Below are 17,563 nucleotides of genomic sequence, written 5' to 3'. Positions count from 1 at the left end.
ATGGTGATCCTCAGTCTCATCCGTTTTCTTTCCAATGGCATCATTTTTCTTCTTTGCATGAGCTTTGGTTTTAACAGTTGGAGTCTTTCCTCCTCTTCTCTACCAGTCTGTCAGTTTTGTTATTATTAATATTATTTTTTTTATGTAGCTTGTTGTTATATTGATTTTTTTCTCTATTTCCTCCTTCTTCACTTAGTTCTGTTATATTTAAAATTTTTTTCTTTCCTCTGACTTGCTTAGAATTATTTTCTCCAGTCTTCTTGGTTGTCAGCTGGTGATCTTTTGTTATTTGGTGATTAGACCTAGAAATCTCTGCCTGAGCATGCCTGTGGCATTTTGTTTTTGGTATACTGCATTTGACTGGAAGCATCTTCTGATTTCCCTTTGAAATGCGTATCTGGGTGTTTGTTGTTTATTCTATGTATTTATGAAGTCCCCAAATTCTTGCTGTGGCGATGGGAGGCTTGCTTGCAATTTGAGTTAATTTACACGTGCTGAGACCTTCTTGTGGCCCAGCTTTTGGGACTTGGCCTTATACTGAGAGGTAGCTGTGCTCTGTCTTAGGGTGCTGTCTGCATGTCTTCCTGTTGTGGAACAGCCCATTTCTATTCTGTTTCTGCTGTGAGGTTTCTGCAGTCCGCTCTCGGTGGATCTCCAGGCTCTTTCCAGTGTGTCTGTTTATTTCTTGGGGTGGGAAAGAGATGCATGTCCTCACGCTGCACTTGTTCTTTAGTATGGGACCTGGGATGCTGAGACTCCTCTTTTCACCATCCGTGTGGCAACAGTGAGGGGTTGCCCAGTCTGCTCAGAGCTGGCGATGACCTCTTCTCCCCATGTCAGCCATGTCCCCAATTATGTATGTTACTGCTTTTATACACCATTGAAATGCTCATTTTTAATAGGCGTTTTCCATAATTTAATGAGTTTACCAGAATAGCTTTCTGCCCTTCTGTCCGTCCATCCATCCGTCTGTCTATCCGTCCGTCCATCCATCCATCCATCCATCCATCCATCCATCCATCCATCCATCCATCATCTTTATAAGACAGAGCATTCTAACTTTGGTCTTAAGTTTGTTCTGTCATCCAGGCTCATTGAACTCTTGATTTCCTGCTTCAGTCTGTGTTCTGGAATTAGAGGCATATGTCCAGCTTTAGAATCCCAGCTAAAACACTCACATTGGGTTATTTATTTGGTGTGTTGGTATGTTGGTGCACAGTAGCCCCAGAGTGCATGTGGAAGTCACTTAGTGGGAGTCAGTTCTCTCTTTCTACCATGCGTGTCTTGGGGATCAAAATGAGGTGGTTGGTTCAACAGCAGGCACTTTGACCAGCGGAGGCATCTCCCCAGCCCCAGAATTCTAGTTTATTTTAAACTTTCATTTTAAAACACCTTAAAAAGGACACATCTTACCAAGGGAACGTTCCTTTGTTGTTCTGATTCTGCCTCGGTGTTCTCAGCGCTCGAGCGGCAAACTGCTGCCACCCTGGTGCCTCAGGGGCACTTTCAGTGTCAAGGCCTTCATAGCCCATCCTCATAGGACTTCTGTGAGCCAACAGCTGTCCACGTCAGTGTCCAGGTTGTAGGTATCCCAGTTCCTGAGTCCTCCAGCAGGGCCACCAGCGCCTCTGTGGGACACTCGGCTTTGTGTGTTGCTGGCTTTGGGGCACGACCCCCTGGTCTCCTGTTACATGTGGCTGCGGCTGGGTTACAGTGGCACTTGGCTCTGTTATCACCTGGTGGCTCGCTGTGTGGCCTTGTCTCTGATTTAGTTTCCTCTCTCTACATGGATGTAGCTCTCTGCCTGAGTGTTCCGGATTGGGCCTTGTATGTAATCTTGAATCTTTTGAATATTCAAGGACTGCCTGGCTGGCACCTATGGGTCTCTGTCATGTGCTGCCTCAAACACACCTTGCATTTCCTCCAGCCTGGGTTCCCACGAGCCCATGAGGTTGATTTCCCTGTCTGTCAGCCAGAGGCTTGGGCCCTGTGGACTGTGTCTCACTGGCTCACAGTCATGTTAAGTGTGGTCTTCTGTGTATGAGTATCTTTAATTTATTATTCATCTGTTCAGTGAAATGAAATCAGCTTGGCCCACTGGATGCTCTGCAGAGCTAGGCTCTGGTTCCGTGGAGATGATATGGCTCTTGGTTGGTTCATGTGAGGTAAACCCTCCAGCCTTGTACTAAATGAAGCTACCCACTCAGGGAGTGGGGCAACTCATGCACTTCTTCCTTACAAAGGGGAAAAGTGTCTGGGGACTTTCGAGAAGAGATACGGCCCCGTGTGCACAATGAAAGCCTCTTCCTCCTCTCTCCCATGCCTTTTTTATTTTTTCAACTGAATCAGACTCAGGAATTTTGTTAGTACCAATGAGGAGCTTCAGCCAGACTCCTCGTCAGGTCTTAAATATTAATCAGTGCAGGTCACGTGACACAAAGTGATGGGCAGGCAGCTGAGGACAGAGCGCTGTGGCCTTAGACGTGGGAGTTCCATCATCCGAGAACTGGGCGAGCACTGGCTCCCCCAGGACCTGCCCTGCTCTCAGGGGCACCAGCTCAGTGCTCCTCTCTACTGTTGCTGCAGTTGGGCTGCAGAAGAGTGCACATGGAATGCAGAGGTCTGGGTTCAGGTCCTGGCTTCCTCAGGCTCAGCAGCAGGCGCAGTTACCCTAGGCATGATGACAGTCCTCTGAACTCCACTCCAAGGGCACGCCTGGCTCTGTGAGCATCAAAGTCACGTGACCTTGGCCTCGTGGATTTGAATCTGGATCTTGCAAAGGACGGACTTGCGATATTTTCTTCCTCCCACGTCTTCATGACTGCCTGTTAAACTTCTTTCTGGCCTTGTTGGGTGAGGGTTCTGCACAAGATGCTCTCCTCTGCCCCGTGGCAGTCTCTTAGCCTTGCTTGTTCACCTCTCCGCTGTCAGTCCATCTTCTCACGCATCTGTCTACTCGTCACTTTTCCGTCTCGTTTCAGAGCTAGAGAGCGAAAGCATGCACTTGAGAAAACCGGTCCTGGATTAGAGAGCCTGGGTACCACGTGCACCTCCGCAGTGCCTGTGGCCATGTGCAAGGCACATCCTGGCCCTGCGCAGTTACAAACACTGAGCTGCCGGCAGGGAAGTTGGGGTACTGGGCTGTGCCCTCGCGAGAAACTCAGACACTAAGGTTTAAACAGGTAGTTTTTGAGTGCTCTATGACATCAAAGACAGTTCTGTCTTTCCTTCCCCAGTTGGAGTTCTCACTATAGTTACTTCTGTTCTGAAGATGGAGTTCTCCCCAGCTCTCTCTCTGTGGGAGTTTGGTGGCAAGGGTTGATCAGAAATAGAAAATGACAGCCATGGAGAGGCAACTGGCACTTTGAAGTGATTTTCTTGGCTGCTATCCAGCTCAGGAACTGGCTCATACATTTTTCTCTCCTTTGAGGCCTCAGTGTGGTCTCTGGGTCATCGTCCATATGGTACTTTTATGTAATGCATTTCACGTTCTTTAATGGAAGATCTTCACAGAGCGGGAAGCCCACCGGAGTTAGTTAACACCGCACTCGGTGCTGCCATGACAACCAGTGGATAATCTGAAGACCCCCGAACGGGGTTTAGAGTTCATTGGCATGCGTTTAGGTCTTACCTCTTGCACATGACTCTTTAAAGAAATGAGGGACAAGAAGAAAAAAGCAAACGACTGTTTTCTCTTTCTCTGTCTGCAGGTGCTCTGACCACGAACGGCATAAATCCTGACACCAGCTCGGAGATCGGCCGGGCCAAGAACTGCCTCAGCCCCGAGGACATAATTGACAAATACAAAGAGGCTATCTCCTATTACAGCAAGGTGACTTAATGGATCTGCGGCTTTTGCCTCTCTGTGTCTTTGTGACCAGAAAGTTCCCTGTCGACATGATGTCATGTCGCAGTGTCTTAAGAAAACTGCCGTAGATCCTACATCAGTGTTGCTGATGGATTCATTTGTGAGTCTGCCTTGCTGCACGTGTGGAGGTCACAGGACAGTGTGGAGGGGGTGGGTCTCGCCCTCTGCCCTGTAGGTCCTGGCAGTGAACCTCGGGCTCCACAGCAAGCACCTTACCCGCTGAGCTGTCTTGTACCTGTTCCCGTCTCTTGCTTTTGCAAATACTGTATTAATCTTTAGTGCATGGTGCTAATTGCCTAAAATGTTTATTCTTCTGATTTCAAACAGTATATATTTAATATAAATTTGGAAAAAAGAATTGTCACAGCCCATTCAGAGATAATCATTATTGATATTTCTACATCAGCTCTCCGGACTTCTGAAAATTGATGTGCCCATGTTATGTTGAAACACCATGACGAAAAGCAACTTGGGGAGGAAAGGGTTTATTTGATTTACACTGTTCATCACTGAAGGAAGTCAGGACAGGAACTCAAAACAGGACAGGAAGCTGGTGGCAGGCACTGATGCAGGGCCCGTCCTGGGGGGCTGCTTACTGGGCTGCTCCTCACGGCTTGCTCAGTCTGTTCTTTTATAGAACCTGGGACCACCAGCCCATAATGGGCTGGGCCCAACCTCATCAATCATTAATTAAGAAAACGTGCTACAGACTTGCCTGCAGCCCAATCTTCTGGAGGCATGTTTTGATTCCCTCCTCTTAGATGAGCACAGCTTTGTGTCAAGTTAGCATAAGACCTAGTCGGCACACAACAGAAATGATCATTTATTAAAAATGGTGAGCACACAGTTTTTACTTTACTATGAGGTGAGCTTTCTTCTCTGTGCTCTTAAACCTCATATATCAGGACTCGAACTGACCTGCAGCTCAGTCCGTCCCGTGGACGCACCACTCCCCCACCCCCTTTTAATTAATTAATTAATTCATTTTGAGGTGATAGGGATTGAATCTAGGCCCTCTGAGAGCCAGGCAACTGCTCTAGCTTGTCTAACTAGAACTCTAGTCCAACCCTACTATTTTTTTTTTTTTAAAGTCCAAGTATTGTTAGTAAGGCTTCAAAGAGAAATCTCAAACTGCACAGAGGTATGGTATGGAGAGAGCAAGAAACATCCCTGCTTTTCCCAACCTCCTCTCTAGGCTGGTGACTTTGCCATCCAGCTCTCTTTACTTCTTTTAAAATGACTTAAAAAAACACTTTTTTTTTTTTTGGTTATATGTGCATGCAGTACCAGTGGTGACCAGAAGGAGGCATCAGCCCCCATTTGGAATTTCAGATGGTTGTGAGCCTCCATGGCTAGGTTGTGAGCTGGTAGGAATTGTACCTGGGTCCTCTGCAAGGGCAGCTGGTGCTCTAACCATTGGGAAGCCTCTCCAGGCCCGTCTCTTGACTTCTTTGCCTGTGGGAGGTACACGCTTTGTGTGTGTGTCAAGCCACATGTGCTCCCCAGTCTGCCATGCCCCACTGTCAGCACCTCATGCTCCTCACTTGACCCTGCTCACCTCCTGAGGATCCTGTGGTGTGGCCTTGTGAGATGTGACAGTCGTTCTGAGGGAACTGGCTGTGGCTGCTGCTAGCCCACACTTGCTCTCTTGGGATCACATGGGATCACAGTGAGTATGCTGGAGGCTGGTTTTTTAGATGTTAATTACTGGACTGACCAGGCTGGCCTCCAATTCAGAGATCCACCTGCCTCCGCTCCCTGAGTGCTGGGATTAAATGTGTGTACCACCACCTGGTTATATTTTAAACTTTTAATTTTTTTTTTACTACAGATTTTTTTCTTACTCTAGCACCATGATGTTTTATCCATTGTGGATTATTTAATATCTAATAGTTATTAAATAACCTTTAATATAAGTCTTGTTTTTCTTTGGGGCTCAAACCCTGAGCTGTGCTCATACTGGGGCCAGGCCCTTCACCATTGAGCCACCCAGCCTGCCTTGTAAAATCTTTCTGGTTGGGATAATGGATTCATTATTCTCTAGTAACTCTAAAATGCATTATTTAATCTAAAATGAAGTTGGTGTTTTGTGGAATATACAGTAAACTTATTCTGGGAAGAATGATGTCCTCAGAGTGCTGCTTGCCTCTCTAGAAGGCTCCAGAGCTATGTATTGGCACACTGGAATTCTGGCCCATCTCTATAGTACTGTGTGTTTTTTTTTCCATATAGAATACAAACAATTTCAATGTTTCTTTACATTCCAAACTATTGCATATCTCTTTGCTTATTTTACAAGCAGAATTTCTTGCCATTCCTTTTATGTAAGCCGTTGGATAGAAGTGTAGTTTGCTTTCTTTTTTGTGAATGTGTGGGTGCACATCTGGCGGCAAGGGCACAGATTGGGGTATTGGTCGTTCCCTTCCATCCTGTCAGTCCCAGGGACTGAACTCAGTCTTTGTGACAAGTGTCTTTACCTGCTGAGCCAGTTTGCTGGCCCCAGGCCCCGACTTTTCAATGTTCATTTTAAAAGTAGCCATTTCAAAATCAAATTAAGCTCCCCCTTTAGAATCCTTTCATGTCTGTTTTAGAAAAATAGTCTCCAAGCACATTGAAACAATGTTACCAAGGTGTAGAAAGGTGGTGCAGGCCTGGAGAAATAGGGTTCCTGCTGTACACACTTGAGACCCGCCTCTTGCCATTGTGGGCACACTAGTGACTGCAGGTGGATGCCCTGTCACCGGCCAGGCTGGAGCCTCAGTGGTCACATAGCTTACCATGTCAGCGAACATCGGAACTTCACTTCTGGGGGAAAGGCACAACCCAGGAGTCGGGTGGCTCTGTCCCCACCAAGCAGACGGTAGAATGCGGACAGAGCTCCCGTCTGCCCTCGCCAGCCAGGTCCACAGCCCAGTATTGTTGTCTCTGCTGCATAGAATGCCTAATCAGGGTCAATGATTTTTACATATACAAATGGCCAGCACGGTGGCAGGCTCATTAGTACTGCTCGATAAAGCATTGGTTATTACCTCCTGTTCCCGGGATCGGTATTCCACAGGACATCTGGGCAAAGCCAGCTCCTCATATGTATGTAATGCAGACGGAAGGAGGAAATTCATGTCTCCTTTTTCTTGAGTAATGCTTTTACTCCTGTGCTTCACTGAGCCCTTTCAGCTTTTCTTTCTCCCCTCTCCTCCTCCCGTGAAGAGCCCGAACCTTTCCAATGCTACCCAGACCTCTGATTAATTACAGTTGATCCAGTGCTTGGCTTTCACTCAGGACTCATTAAGGGTGCGTCATCTGCAGACTGGCCTCTGTGAATGGCATCTTCCTAGGCTCCTGAGCACTGTCTCAGGGTGTCCTGTTGTATTAGGAGAGACGAGCTGGGCACACTGCTGAGATACTGGGTTGTCAGATCTGACTTGGTGGCAATCTCAGACAGTCTGCAGTCTTATATTTTTCATTGGGCTCAAGAAAAAGGGTTCAGGTCACCTGTCTCCAACAGTGTTGCATGGCCAGACCTCTGTTATTACTCTGTGCACACTCATGCTTCCCAGATCTGCTTTGCTTCTACCTATGGCTTGAGAATAAATCCCAAGATGCTCTTGGGCATGAATACCGCATTGTGGCAGTTCGCTTTCTAGTCCCATTGTTTGTGGACCAGAGTGGACGGTGGGCGCTGTCCATGGTGCTGAACCATCTCCCTGTCCTAAGGAGCAACGTGTTACTTTCATTTAGTAGTGACTTAGAGAAATCCCACAGAACTTGTTCTTTTCCAATGCCTAAAGTACAGGACAACTGCTTCTGAGATAAAATTAGTGGCATAGCTGGACATGGTGGCACACGCCTTTAATTCCTGCACTTGGGAGACAGAGGCAGGTGGATCTCTGTTAGTTTAAGACCAGCCTGGTCTACAAAGTGAATCCAGAACAGCCAGGGCTCCGTTACACAGAAAAACTCTATCTGGAAAAACCAAAAAAGAAAAAAAAAAAAAAAAGAAAAGAAAAAAATCAATGGCACTGAACACAGACAGCCCAGATGTCTTCTGCAAGAAGCAACAAATTCCCAACAGCTGCATTAAAGCTATAGGTGTGAGAACAACATTTAAGTAAGATAAATGGCAAAGCATCCCTAACTCAAAAATCTAAATCTCCAAACCCAAACTCCTCTAAATGCTAATCACTTCTGGTCTTGAGGAATCTTCAGCCTGCCTGCCCCTGGAGCTAGGATTGTGGTTGTATGATTTTAATCAACAGAAGCACACTTAGATGGTCATAGGCGTATTCCAGCTTGTTCCCATTAAGAAAAACCCTCAGAAATAGCTTTTTCCTGAGGGTACCAGGGACCTTGTGCATGGCAAATGCTGCTGGGGACATCCGGAGTCTCAGGGGTAACCTCCAGAGCTGGAAGCACCCTTGCTCTTTGCTGATGAAGGTGTTCTCTTTATACCTACAGTATAAGAACGCCGGAGTGATTGAGCTGGAAGCGTGTGTCAAGGCCGTGCGTGTCCTGGCTATTCAGAAGCGTGGCATGGAGGCTTCAGAGTTTCTTCAGAATGCTGTGTACATCAATCTCCGGCAGGTGAGAGTGTGCCTGACTCTGTGGCAGGTGATACAGGTCTCCTGCAATGTGTCTCTCCTGGCCCAGATCAGAGATCATAGGGTATCATAAAGACCAAGGAGTCATAGCCCAGGAGCCAAGTCATGTGTTATTTATAGGTCTACCATTTTAGGGTATTGCAGTTTTTAAAATTCAAAATTTACCATCTTCTCCTACTTTTTATTTGGAATAATAGCATTGGCTCCTGCTGCTTTGCACTCAGCTTCGGAAGCTCTTGCCTTTGTCACTAGTGAAATGCTTGCTATTTGCAATGCCAGGCCATTTGGTTTACAAAGCCCTAGCTTTGCATAGCTCCTGTCGCACAGCAGCCATCTTACAAACGGTTAATTCTGAGTCTGAAGAGCTTGCTAAGAATTGAACCCAGAGCCTTCTAGCTCCTCCACGGAGCAGCAGCCCCAGCCCCCAGAAGGTATTTAATAGGACAGTCATGAAAACATTTAGTGGCAGACTCACAATGTCACTCCCTAACCTGGAAGCTGTTAGCTGTGTGCAGCCAGGTGGAACTGATCTGTAGGGAAGCCATGGGAGACAGGGCTCCGGTAAGCAGCAGCTGGCCCATGGGCACCCCGTGAGAGCAGACGTGGAGAGCAGGGACCACTCTGCCATCACTGAGTGGCAGCTTCATAGGGAAGACAGGTGTTGCATGGTGTGTGAGTGACACACATCACAGAAGCCATGGTGGCAGAGGAGGGAGCAGCCACTAGGATGGGGAGGGAGCAGAGAGGGCTAAGTCTCAGCAGGAGGCTGCAAACGCTGGAGTCTGCCTAAGAGCAGAATATGGCAAGATCTGGGTAGAGAAGGAAAAAACCTGGTTACCTGGGAAATAATTAATTAATTAATTATTAGAGTACACAGACACAACATAAAAGGGCATCAAATCCCATTACAGATGGTTGTGAGATAGAGGTTACTCTTGTATTATTTATTTATTTATTTATTTATTTATTTATTTATTTGAGTACACAGACACAGCATAAGAGGGCATCAAATCCCATTACAGATGGTTGTGAGCCACCATGTGGTTGCTGGGAATTGAACTCAGGACCTCTGGAAGAGCGGTCAGTGCTCTTAACCACTGAGCCATCTCTCCAGCCCAACTAAGGCTTGGTGACAAGCACCTTTACCTGTTGGACCTCTTGCGTGCTCCTGACACTGTGTTTTTAAAGGACACTAAGGCTATAGTCCTTGTAGAGAATGAGAGGGCGAGATGCCCCATGCCACGTGTATATAAACTTAGTGCACTGTGCATTGGCTGAGACATTGAAGACTCACCAGTGCCTGCCTCACGGGGCATGGACCCAGGACGAGGGAAAGGGATCATCAAAGTGGCTGAAGGGCAGAGGTGGGCTGCTAGAGCCTCACTGGCCCGGAACACGGAGAGCCAGCAGGGATCATCAGGCTGGTGTAGGTTTGCCAGTGGACAGGGAGCAAGGATACTTCAAGGGCAAGAGGGTGGGACCCTGATGTAAGCTGTGCCTCCTTCTCATCAGGTAGACTAGCCAGGAGGTTGAGTTTAGGTTAGATGGTCCTTTGTCCCTCCACAGCTCTGCAGTGGGTTAGTGCTGTTGTCATCAGGCCCAGGGGTTCAGAAGACAGCTTTGAACACAGAAGAGGCTCCAAGCAGACCTGGAAGGTCTGGAGAATGGTGTCTGTTGGGCTTAGTTGGTGCTGGAGTACTGGGTGGCTGCCCGGCATCCCAGCCCTGCTCCTCCTCTGCAGACCTGTGGGTCCTCACTCTCTGCACTTGCTGAACTTAGCTTTGCAGATTAAAGGGAGGGGGTTTGGACTTGCTGCAAGAGCGTATTCACAGCTGGGCACTGTAGTTTGGACCCGCTTTGCTATCAAATCGCTCAGCATCAGGCAAACGCTAGAGGGCAGCAATGCTCCGTGGCAACTGTGGCCCTGCGGCACTGGGCGGTTACCGGCCTTTCATGTTCTGCCGGAAGAGGAAAGGCACTTTGCGGTCCTTGACTCATCCTGATGTTTGTCTGCTAGTTGACAAGGCAGCAGAATAATGAGTTCTGGGGGGATTTTATAATCACAGTAAAGAGAAGGACCTGTAGTTCTTCTGAAGTAGAACAAGCTTCTGGTTCTTAATCAAGTGTGTTCCATCGTGAAGCTGATGGTAATGAAGGGCTTCAGTGAACAGCGGACATGTTGGGAGGAATGGAGATTTGATAGTGTAAGCTCCATCTGTCTTTAAGAATCCTTGGATGATTCGGTGAAGGCACACGCTTTTAATCCCGGCAGGAGGCAGAGGCAGGCAGATCTCTTGAGTTTCAGGCCAGTGGTTTACAAAGGGAGTCCAGGACAGCCAGTGATATGACACAGAGAAACCCTGTCTCAGAAATACAAAAACTCAGAACCGGAGAATAACACATTGGGCTTTACGGTGCTCTACAGAATAGATGCAGGATCCCTCTTCCGCGTGCAGGCACAGGGTGACCTGCATGTGTTGGTTGGTTTAGGCGAGTGGTTTGTGGTAGTTATCTGGCGCTCCCAAATGGCAGCAGATAGCTGGCTGTGTACAGATCTGGCCATGAAGGTTTCCCGGGCAAATGACAAGGTTCATATGAGAACAGAGGGGCTGGGACGGCAGTCATCATTTCCACTGTTTGTGACGAGAGGAGCCGTGCACCTCTCAGCCTGTCTTCTGTGGAGAGCAAGCAGTTACCTCCCTCCTTAAAAACTGCAGATGCTACAGGAATTCATACTTGGTGCCACACACCCGCCGGGAACCGCAGGTTGTGAGGAGGGCTGCAAACCTCACTGGCATTCACTCACAGCCTTTTTGAAGTATGAATCTGTTCCTTGAGGTTCTATGGTCTAAATGTAGCCAGCCATATCTACAGAGGGGGCGCTTAGGAAAAATGGTGCAGGCACCAAATAAGATGGTGGCTTAGAGGTGAGGGGTCTCTGGGACATGTGTTCATGCACCCTTCCGGTCCTTCCCTCCCTTCCATCTGGGATGGTCAGGAGCCACACTAGGCAAAGTGTGTCTGCCTGCCTGCTTGTCTGCTCCCAGGGTCCAGTGAGCTTCAGACAGTCACAGTTCATACTGGCCGAGCTGAGGAGTGGTAGTGGAATCGGCTGATAAACAATAGATGTGGCTGCAGAAAATTCCCAAGCGAGTAAATCTACAGGAAAGAAGAACACGCTCCCGCTGCACACCTTCTGCGGGGCAGCTCAGGAGGCATTCATCCCGGGGACACAAGCATGGTTGTAACGCAGAACCAGGCGCTACAAAGAAGGATGTGCAGGCTTCGTGCAAGGCCTGTCTCCACAGCAGCTGGCTCACAGGGCTTGCAGCAGCTCCATCTGGTGCTAAACAGACACCAGACCGGTCTGGACCGCTTCCTCACCACTTGCAGCCAGTTTTAAAGACGAGGGGGGCTAGGGGAAGCTGAGGGTCCCACCCAGCTCAGCTCACAAAGTCTCCCATTGTCCTTTAAATTCCCCTGTCTCTGAAAACCAGAGCAGTCCTGTGGCTCCCCCCCCCCCCCCCCCCCCCCCCCGCATCCCTACCAGCACAAGGTACTGAATACATTTTTGTCTTCAACAGAAAATGACAGGTGACCTTAAGAGAAAGTACTAGTGAGGAAGTGCTTGGAAAACTAGACCAGCATCTGAGGGTCACATGGAGGCCCATTCCTCCCTCCTTCACATCTTTAAGTTCCGGAATGATCGGTGCCCTTTAAAAACATTTTCCTTTATGAGACTTTTGAGGGGACTTTCACCCTCTTTGTCTTTGGTTAATTTTCCTCCCAAAGCCGTTCAGATTTTATGCAGGCTACGATGTTCAGATGCAAGAACAGCCTCCTCCGCACATTGCTTTTTTGATGGGTTTCCTTAATGAAGCTGTTGCTAAGGAAACCCTGCAAGAGCCTGGTCGGTCTGCACCGGAGTGATTGCAGCCCGAGTGCTCCAGTCAGGTTGAGCTCAGAGTCAGACGGGTAGGAGAGTGGGGAAGGGTGTCACATAAGGAAGGAAGGGGCTGAGGCAGTGCAGTGACAAGTCAGAGCTGGCCAGCTGGCCAGTGGCTTCCAGGAGCAGCCTGTGGAAGAACCCACAATTTGTACAAGGAAACCATTGAATGCGGGGGGGCGGGGGGGGGGAGTGGCTGTCTGCTAGATTCCTTACTGCAAAGGGAGAAGGAGAAATGGAACGGAGACATTTCTGGTCTAACTGGATTCTGGCCTGTGGCTTGACTAAGAGTCCTCAGGAGAGTGAAAGTCTATGGGGATCAGTCAGGGAGCAGAGGTCCTCAGAGACCTTCAGGCAGCCTTGGGGCCCAGCTCTGCTCTACCGCGGCTTCCCACTTGGACAAGGCACTGCCCACTGAGCTGAGTTTCAGATCTCCACTATGATCAGAAAAAGTGACAGAGAAGCCAGACCTCCGTGCACCAGAGGCGGCTGTGATGCTTAACATGGGTGGAGAGGAATACTTGAGAATTCCCCTTTGGGGACTTGAAAGTCGCTGTGGTCTCATGGGCCTGGGGAATCTTTGGTTTCCCTCTCTGCATTAGTGGTTAGGCACCTTAGCATCACACCCACAGTTACCTTAATAATGACACCTACTTCCTGGCAGGCATCTTCTTATCGAACCTTCCTCTGGTTTTATATAACTATAATCTGATTTTTCACCTTGAGTTTTATCTTATGATTGTTACTGCTCTTAAATTGTGTGTATTTTAAAAATTGATTTTAGAGTCTTCTTTAGAACAAGGCAGAATGTAAACAGATGCAGAAACAGAGAGTTCTGCAGACACACTGCTTTTAGAGCTTGCAGGGTATTTACCTTAGGAGGTTACAGCTGAGGTGAATGTTAAAACCGTGTTTTCAGTAGGTGAGTCTGGTAGTACACGCAGACTCTGGAGAAGGGATGGGGGCTTATTCATCTCTCTGTGCAGGCACGGTGCTTGTCAGAGACGAGACACTTATTAATCTCTGACGAATGATTCATCCGGCTGCTCTCTCGAGCGTCTGGCACTGCTCAGAGCAATGACAGTGGCGACCGTTGGTAGAGATGCAAGCTGTCCCACGAAGAAGACTTCGAGCTTTTCTGCATTTAACACTTCAAGGCCCTCCTGTGAGGAATTGTTTTTATTAATTCCTATTTGTTATGCACAGCAGACTTGACTTTTATTTGAGAGAGCTTCAAGGCTCTGGAAGCTTGCTAGAGCAGGACAGCCAACACTGAGATGCCCCCTAGCCAGAGGATGGTGCCTGTCCTCATCACCCAACTAGCTAGCCTGGCGTAGCTTTTCAAGTTTGTCCCATCATAGTGGAAGTCAGTATTTGTTTCCTTTCTGTGGCCAGATGATAGCCACTTTGTTTACAGGTCTAGCTTTTTTTTTTTATGCCCCAGTGGATGGCAGGGGCTTCCTATTATTATTATTATTATTATTATTATTATTATTATTATTATTATTATTATTATTATTATTGGCTGTTGAAAGATGCTACTGTGAACACGCATGTGCAGGTTTTGTGTAACATGTTTTCACTCCTCGTGGGACGTACACTTGGGCCACATACCACTTTTTGAGGCACCGCCAGACTACTGGGGATGGCTACCAGCAGGATCCGAGAATTCCATTCTCCCCACCTCTTCACGGCCTCCTGTCTGATTGCATCTTTGGATGCAGCTACTGTAGCGGTGGGAAGGGAGGAATGTGTGGCTCTGGTTTAATCTGCATTCCCCTCGTGCCCGTGTTGCTGAGTGCCTTTTCCTATGCTTACCAGCCATCCTCACATTTCTATTACAGTCCTTTCCAGCTCGTAGCTAGTTTTGGAGCCAGGGATTGAACTCAGAGTCTCATGCACATCAAACACAAATGTTACCACCTGGACTGTCAGTCTTTCTCCAACCCTTCCTGTTGTACAGGTCTAGGAGCCTTCTGTGTGACCTGGACGGTGTATGTATTCTTGTCAGGTCTCTGCCCTGCAGGAGCATGCTTCATTTTGCTGTTTTCATTTGTCTTTTGAGAGACAACACTCTTGTTCTGTTGCTCAGGCTGGTCTTCAATATCAGGTGCTCAAGTGATGGCCACACACCGTCCTCCAGGTGGCCAAGACACCAGAATATCTACCGCTCTGGCCCCGCCCATCTGTGATGTCTTTCACAGACATGTCTTTCTCTCTTTGATGAAATCCGGTTTTCCTCTGTGTTAGTGCACTCCATATGCTTTTGGTGTGGTTCAGGAGGGGCCACTGAGCCCACAGCTCCACTGGTTTCTTTTTGACAGGATGTTTCTATGTAGCCCAGGCTGGTTAGATACTTGCTTTGTAGATCAGGCTTTCCTCAAATTCTGGGCCTTCTGCTCCGGCCTACCAAGTGCTGGGATTGCAAGCATGCAATCCTTTTATAGTAAAGTTTAGTGTTGGAAATTTATCTTATTCACGATTTTTTTCCCCTGGGTATTCTGGGTCTCTTGCATTTCCATATGAAGTTTAGGATAAGCCCATTAGATTTTTCAAAGAAGCCAGCAAGGCTTTGGATGCAGATTTGGTTGACTCTGCGGCTGAGTCTGGGGCTCAGCATAGTGACCATCACAGTGATGTCTGTGCCCCCAGGACCACAGCCTACAGGGTGTGGAGGAGGGGTGGAGCGTTCAGGGCCACTGGTTACACAGTGAGTTCTCGACTAGCCTCGGTGGCATAGCAAGGCCCCGGCCTCCCCAACCTCCCTAAAAAGCAAAACAAACAATACTGTCTTTTCATTTTATGACTATAGAATGTCTGTACTAAAGAGCCGAATACATCCCCCCACATTCCTTTTCTTCTCTTTTTCTCATCCCTCCTGCCTTCCCCCTCCTCTTCTCTTCCATCTCTACCTTTTCTTCCCATCCTTTCCACCTCTCTCCCTCTTCCCAGTGCTGGGGATTGAACCCTAGGATTCACACAAAGCAGGCAAAGAGCCCCAGCCATGAGCTGCAGTGTCAGCCCAAGAGGAGCAGTAGTAGCTGCCTTCCATGACTTACGGCGACAATTTCAGTTTTCCTTTCAGTTTCTCATGTTTAGTTCATCCGTGTTTTGTGTGCTTACTTTCTGTTTCATCTCATTGCCTGGCTTAGATGTTGTGTTTTGGGAATTTCTAGTTGACATCATTACAGTAGATGGTAGATTGTCTTCCCATTTTCTGAATTTACCACTTTTCTTAGTTTTTGATGTTCTTTCAAGGTTTTATTTAGAGCTAAAGCTTAAAAAAAATTTTTAAGGATTTCAGCCCAGTGAGGAATTCTTTATAAAGCAGCCAGAATTTGAAAGTGGTTGGTTTTTAGCTTTTTTAGCTTTTTCTTTTTTAATGTATATAAAGAAAACTTAATTTTCTTTTTTAAAATTAATTTATTTATTAAGTACACTGTAGCTGTCTTCAGACACACCAGAAGAGGGCATCAGATCCCATCACAGATGATTATGAGCCACCATGTGGTTGCTGGGAATTGAACTCAGGAGCTCTGGAAGAGCAGCCAGTGCTTCTAACCACTGAGCCATCTCTGCAGCTTGAAACTTATTTTTCTATACTAAATGAAGTGTCTTTTAGGTAGGCATCACTTCATGCTGCCCACGTTGATCTTCTGTTTTAGACTTGAGGTACTTTGGTGGGCCTATGTGTGTGTCCCATATGTCAGGCTTAGTGGAAATTATGTGTAGTTTTGAATATGTAGTCTTTCTGTATGATAGCTGCAGATATTGTGTAGAAAACACAATGTGCCTGTCTGTGTCTTGCGTCCTGGGGAGTATCCAGACTAGCGGTATCCCAAAGCTCCTTCCCATGATGCTTTGGTCTTTAAAGCTCTGTGAGTTTTTACAGTTTTGAAGGCATTCCTGGCTGACTGATTTATATAGCATGTGACTTTAAAAGTCTATCCAGTGGGGCTGGAGAAGTAGCTCAAATGTCAGGAGTACCTGCTGCTCTCGCACAGGCTGGGACACTCACACACCCATCTCAGATGTCCTCGGTGACAGTCCTGTATCCCGTTGTTTTGAACACCCCCTGTGAGAACTGGATACCTTTCCTGAATGTCCACATTACTTCAGGTAGCCTTTCCAGCCACCAAAACAGCAGTCTGCGCTCTCAGAGTAGCAAAAGGGCAAAGCTAGCGATTCAGTGGACTATGGCTCAGACCTGGTACTGCACTGTGCTGTCCTCTGCCCTGCCAGAATGTTCCAGCAATGCCACCACTTTCCTTCTGACGTTAGAACAAAGCGGTCCTCAGTCTACTTTGCAGTCGGAACTGGAGCGGTGAGCTGATGACCAGAATGACCCATCTTATGACTAAGGCCTCTCATCTCGAGTGTCTTCGAGATGCTTCTGCTAGAAATTTGCACAAACATCTGGGCCCTGGACTCAGAGGTCGTGACTACTCAGCCTGCTGAAAAAATCAGGACAAGGATATGCTGATTAATACCCCACCTCCGCAGAACGGGGGCTCAGAAATGAGTGTGGGGACTTGATTGCATCTCAAGATTTTGCCTGGAGCCATTTTGTACTCCCTCAGATCCTCAGGCAGTTGCTGCCCACATTAGCCCTGCACAGCTTTGTCCCCAGGATTGAGCACTTGTGTCAACTGGAAACTTCCAGTCAGTGGTGCTATGCTTTCTCCACTTGGAGCTTTTCTAGGGTTTGGAGTAATTTCAGTTCCATCTATAGGGAAGGCCCACCATTTGCTGCCATGTTATATACTCCTATGGCAGGATGCAGGAGAAGCTAGGTTACAGGACTGTGCCAGCCCATCTGCGATAGGTCCCATGGGAAACATGGAGCTCAGTGGCCAAGGCTTGGGCCCTCACTTTCCTGTCACTTGTATTTGGCCACAAGGGCCCCAGCTGAAGCCACCATCACTAGCATCTGTTGTCATGTTCAGGATACAGGATGTTAGGTGAGAGGCTAGGGGTCTCCCAGTGGGGGATGGAGGCAGCCGACATGTTTGCCTCTTTTTACCACTCTCCTTGTCCTCTGCCATGGCACAGGGGTCCTTCTGAAGCAAGGCTGTGTCCTGTGCAGGTTTGAATGTCCATGTATTGTAGACCTGATCAAAGCACGTGTGGAAGCATTCAGCATATTCTCGA

The 17,563-nt window shown here is 47.7% G+C and overlaps 1 protein-coding gene across 7 annotated transcripts in view; it reads left to right on the top strand.

Annotated features, from left to right (window-relative positions):
* The window catches only part of TRAPPC9 (trafficking protein particle complex subunit 9), a 427,690-nt gene that overhangs the window by 23,917 nt on the left and 386,210 nt on the right, over positions 1-17,563 (top strand). For all 7 annotated transcript variants that reach the window (XM_080939655.1, XM_080939654.1, XM_080939652.1 and 4 more), the window contains 2 exons: positions 3,711-3,832; positions 8,324-8,449. In XM_080939655.1, coding sequence (XP_080795781.1) covers positions 3,711-3,832; positions 8,324-8,449 — 248 coding nt within the window. The remainder of the gene's footprint in view (positions 1-3,710; positions 3,833-8,323; positions 8,450-17,563) is intronic.

The sequence above is a fragment of the Micromys minutus genome, assembly GCF_963924665.1.
Source record: "Micromys minutus genome assembly, chromosome: 27".
Taxonomy (NCBI): Eukaryota; Metazoa; Chordata; class Mammalia; order Rodentia; family Muridae; genus Micromys; species Micromys minutus.
Note: the sequence above shows the minus strand (reverse complement) of the source record. Positions and strands in the feature narration are given on the sequence as shown.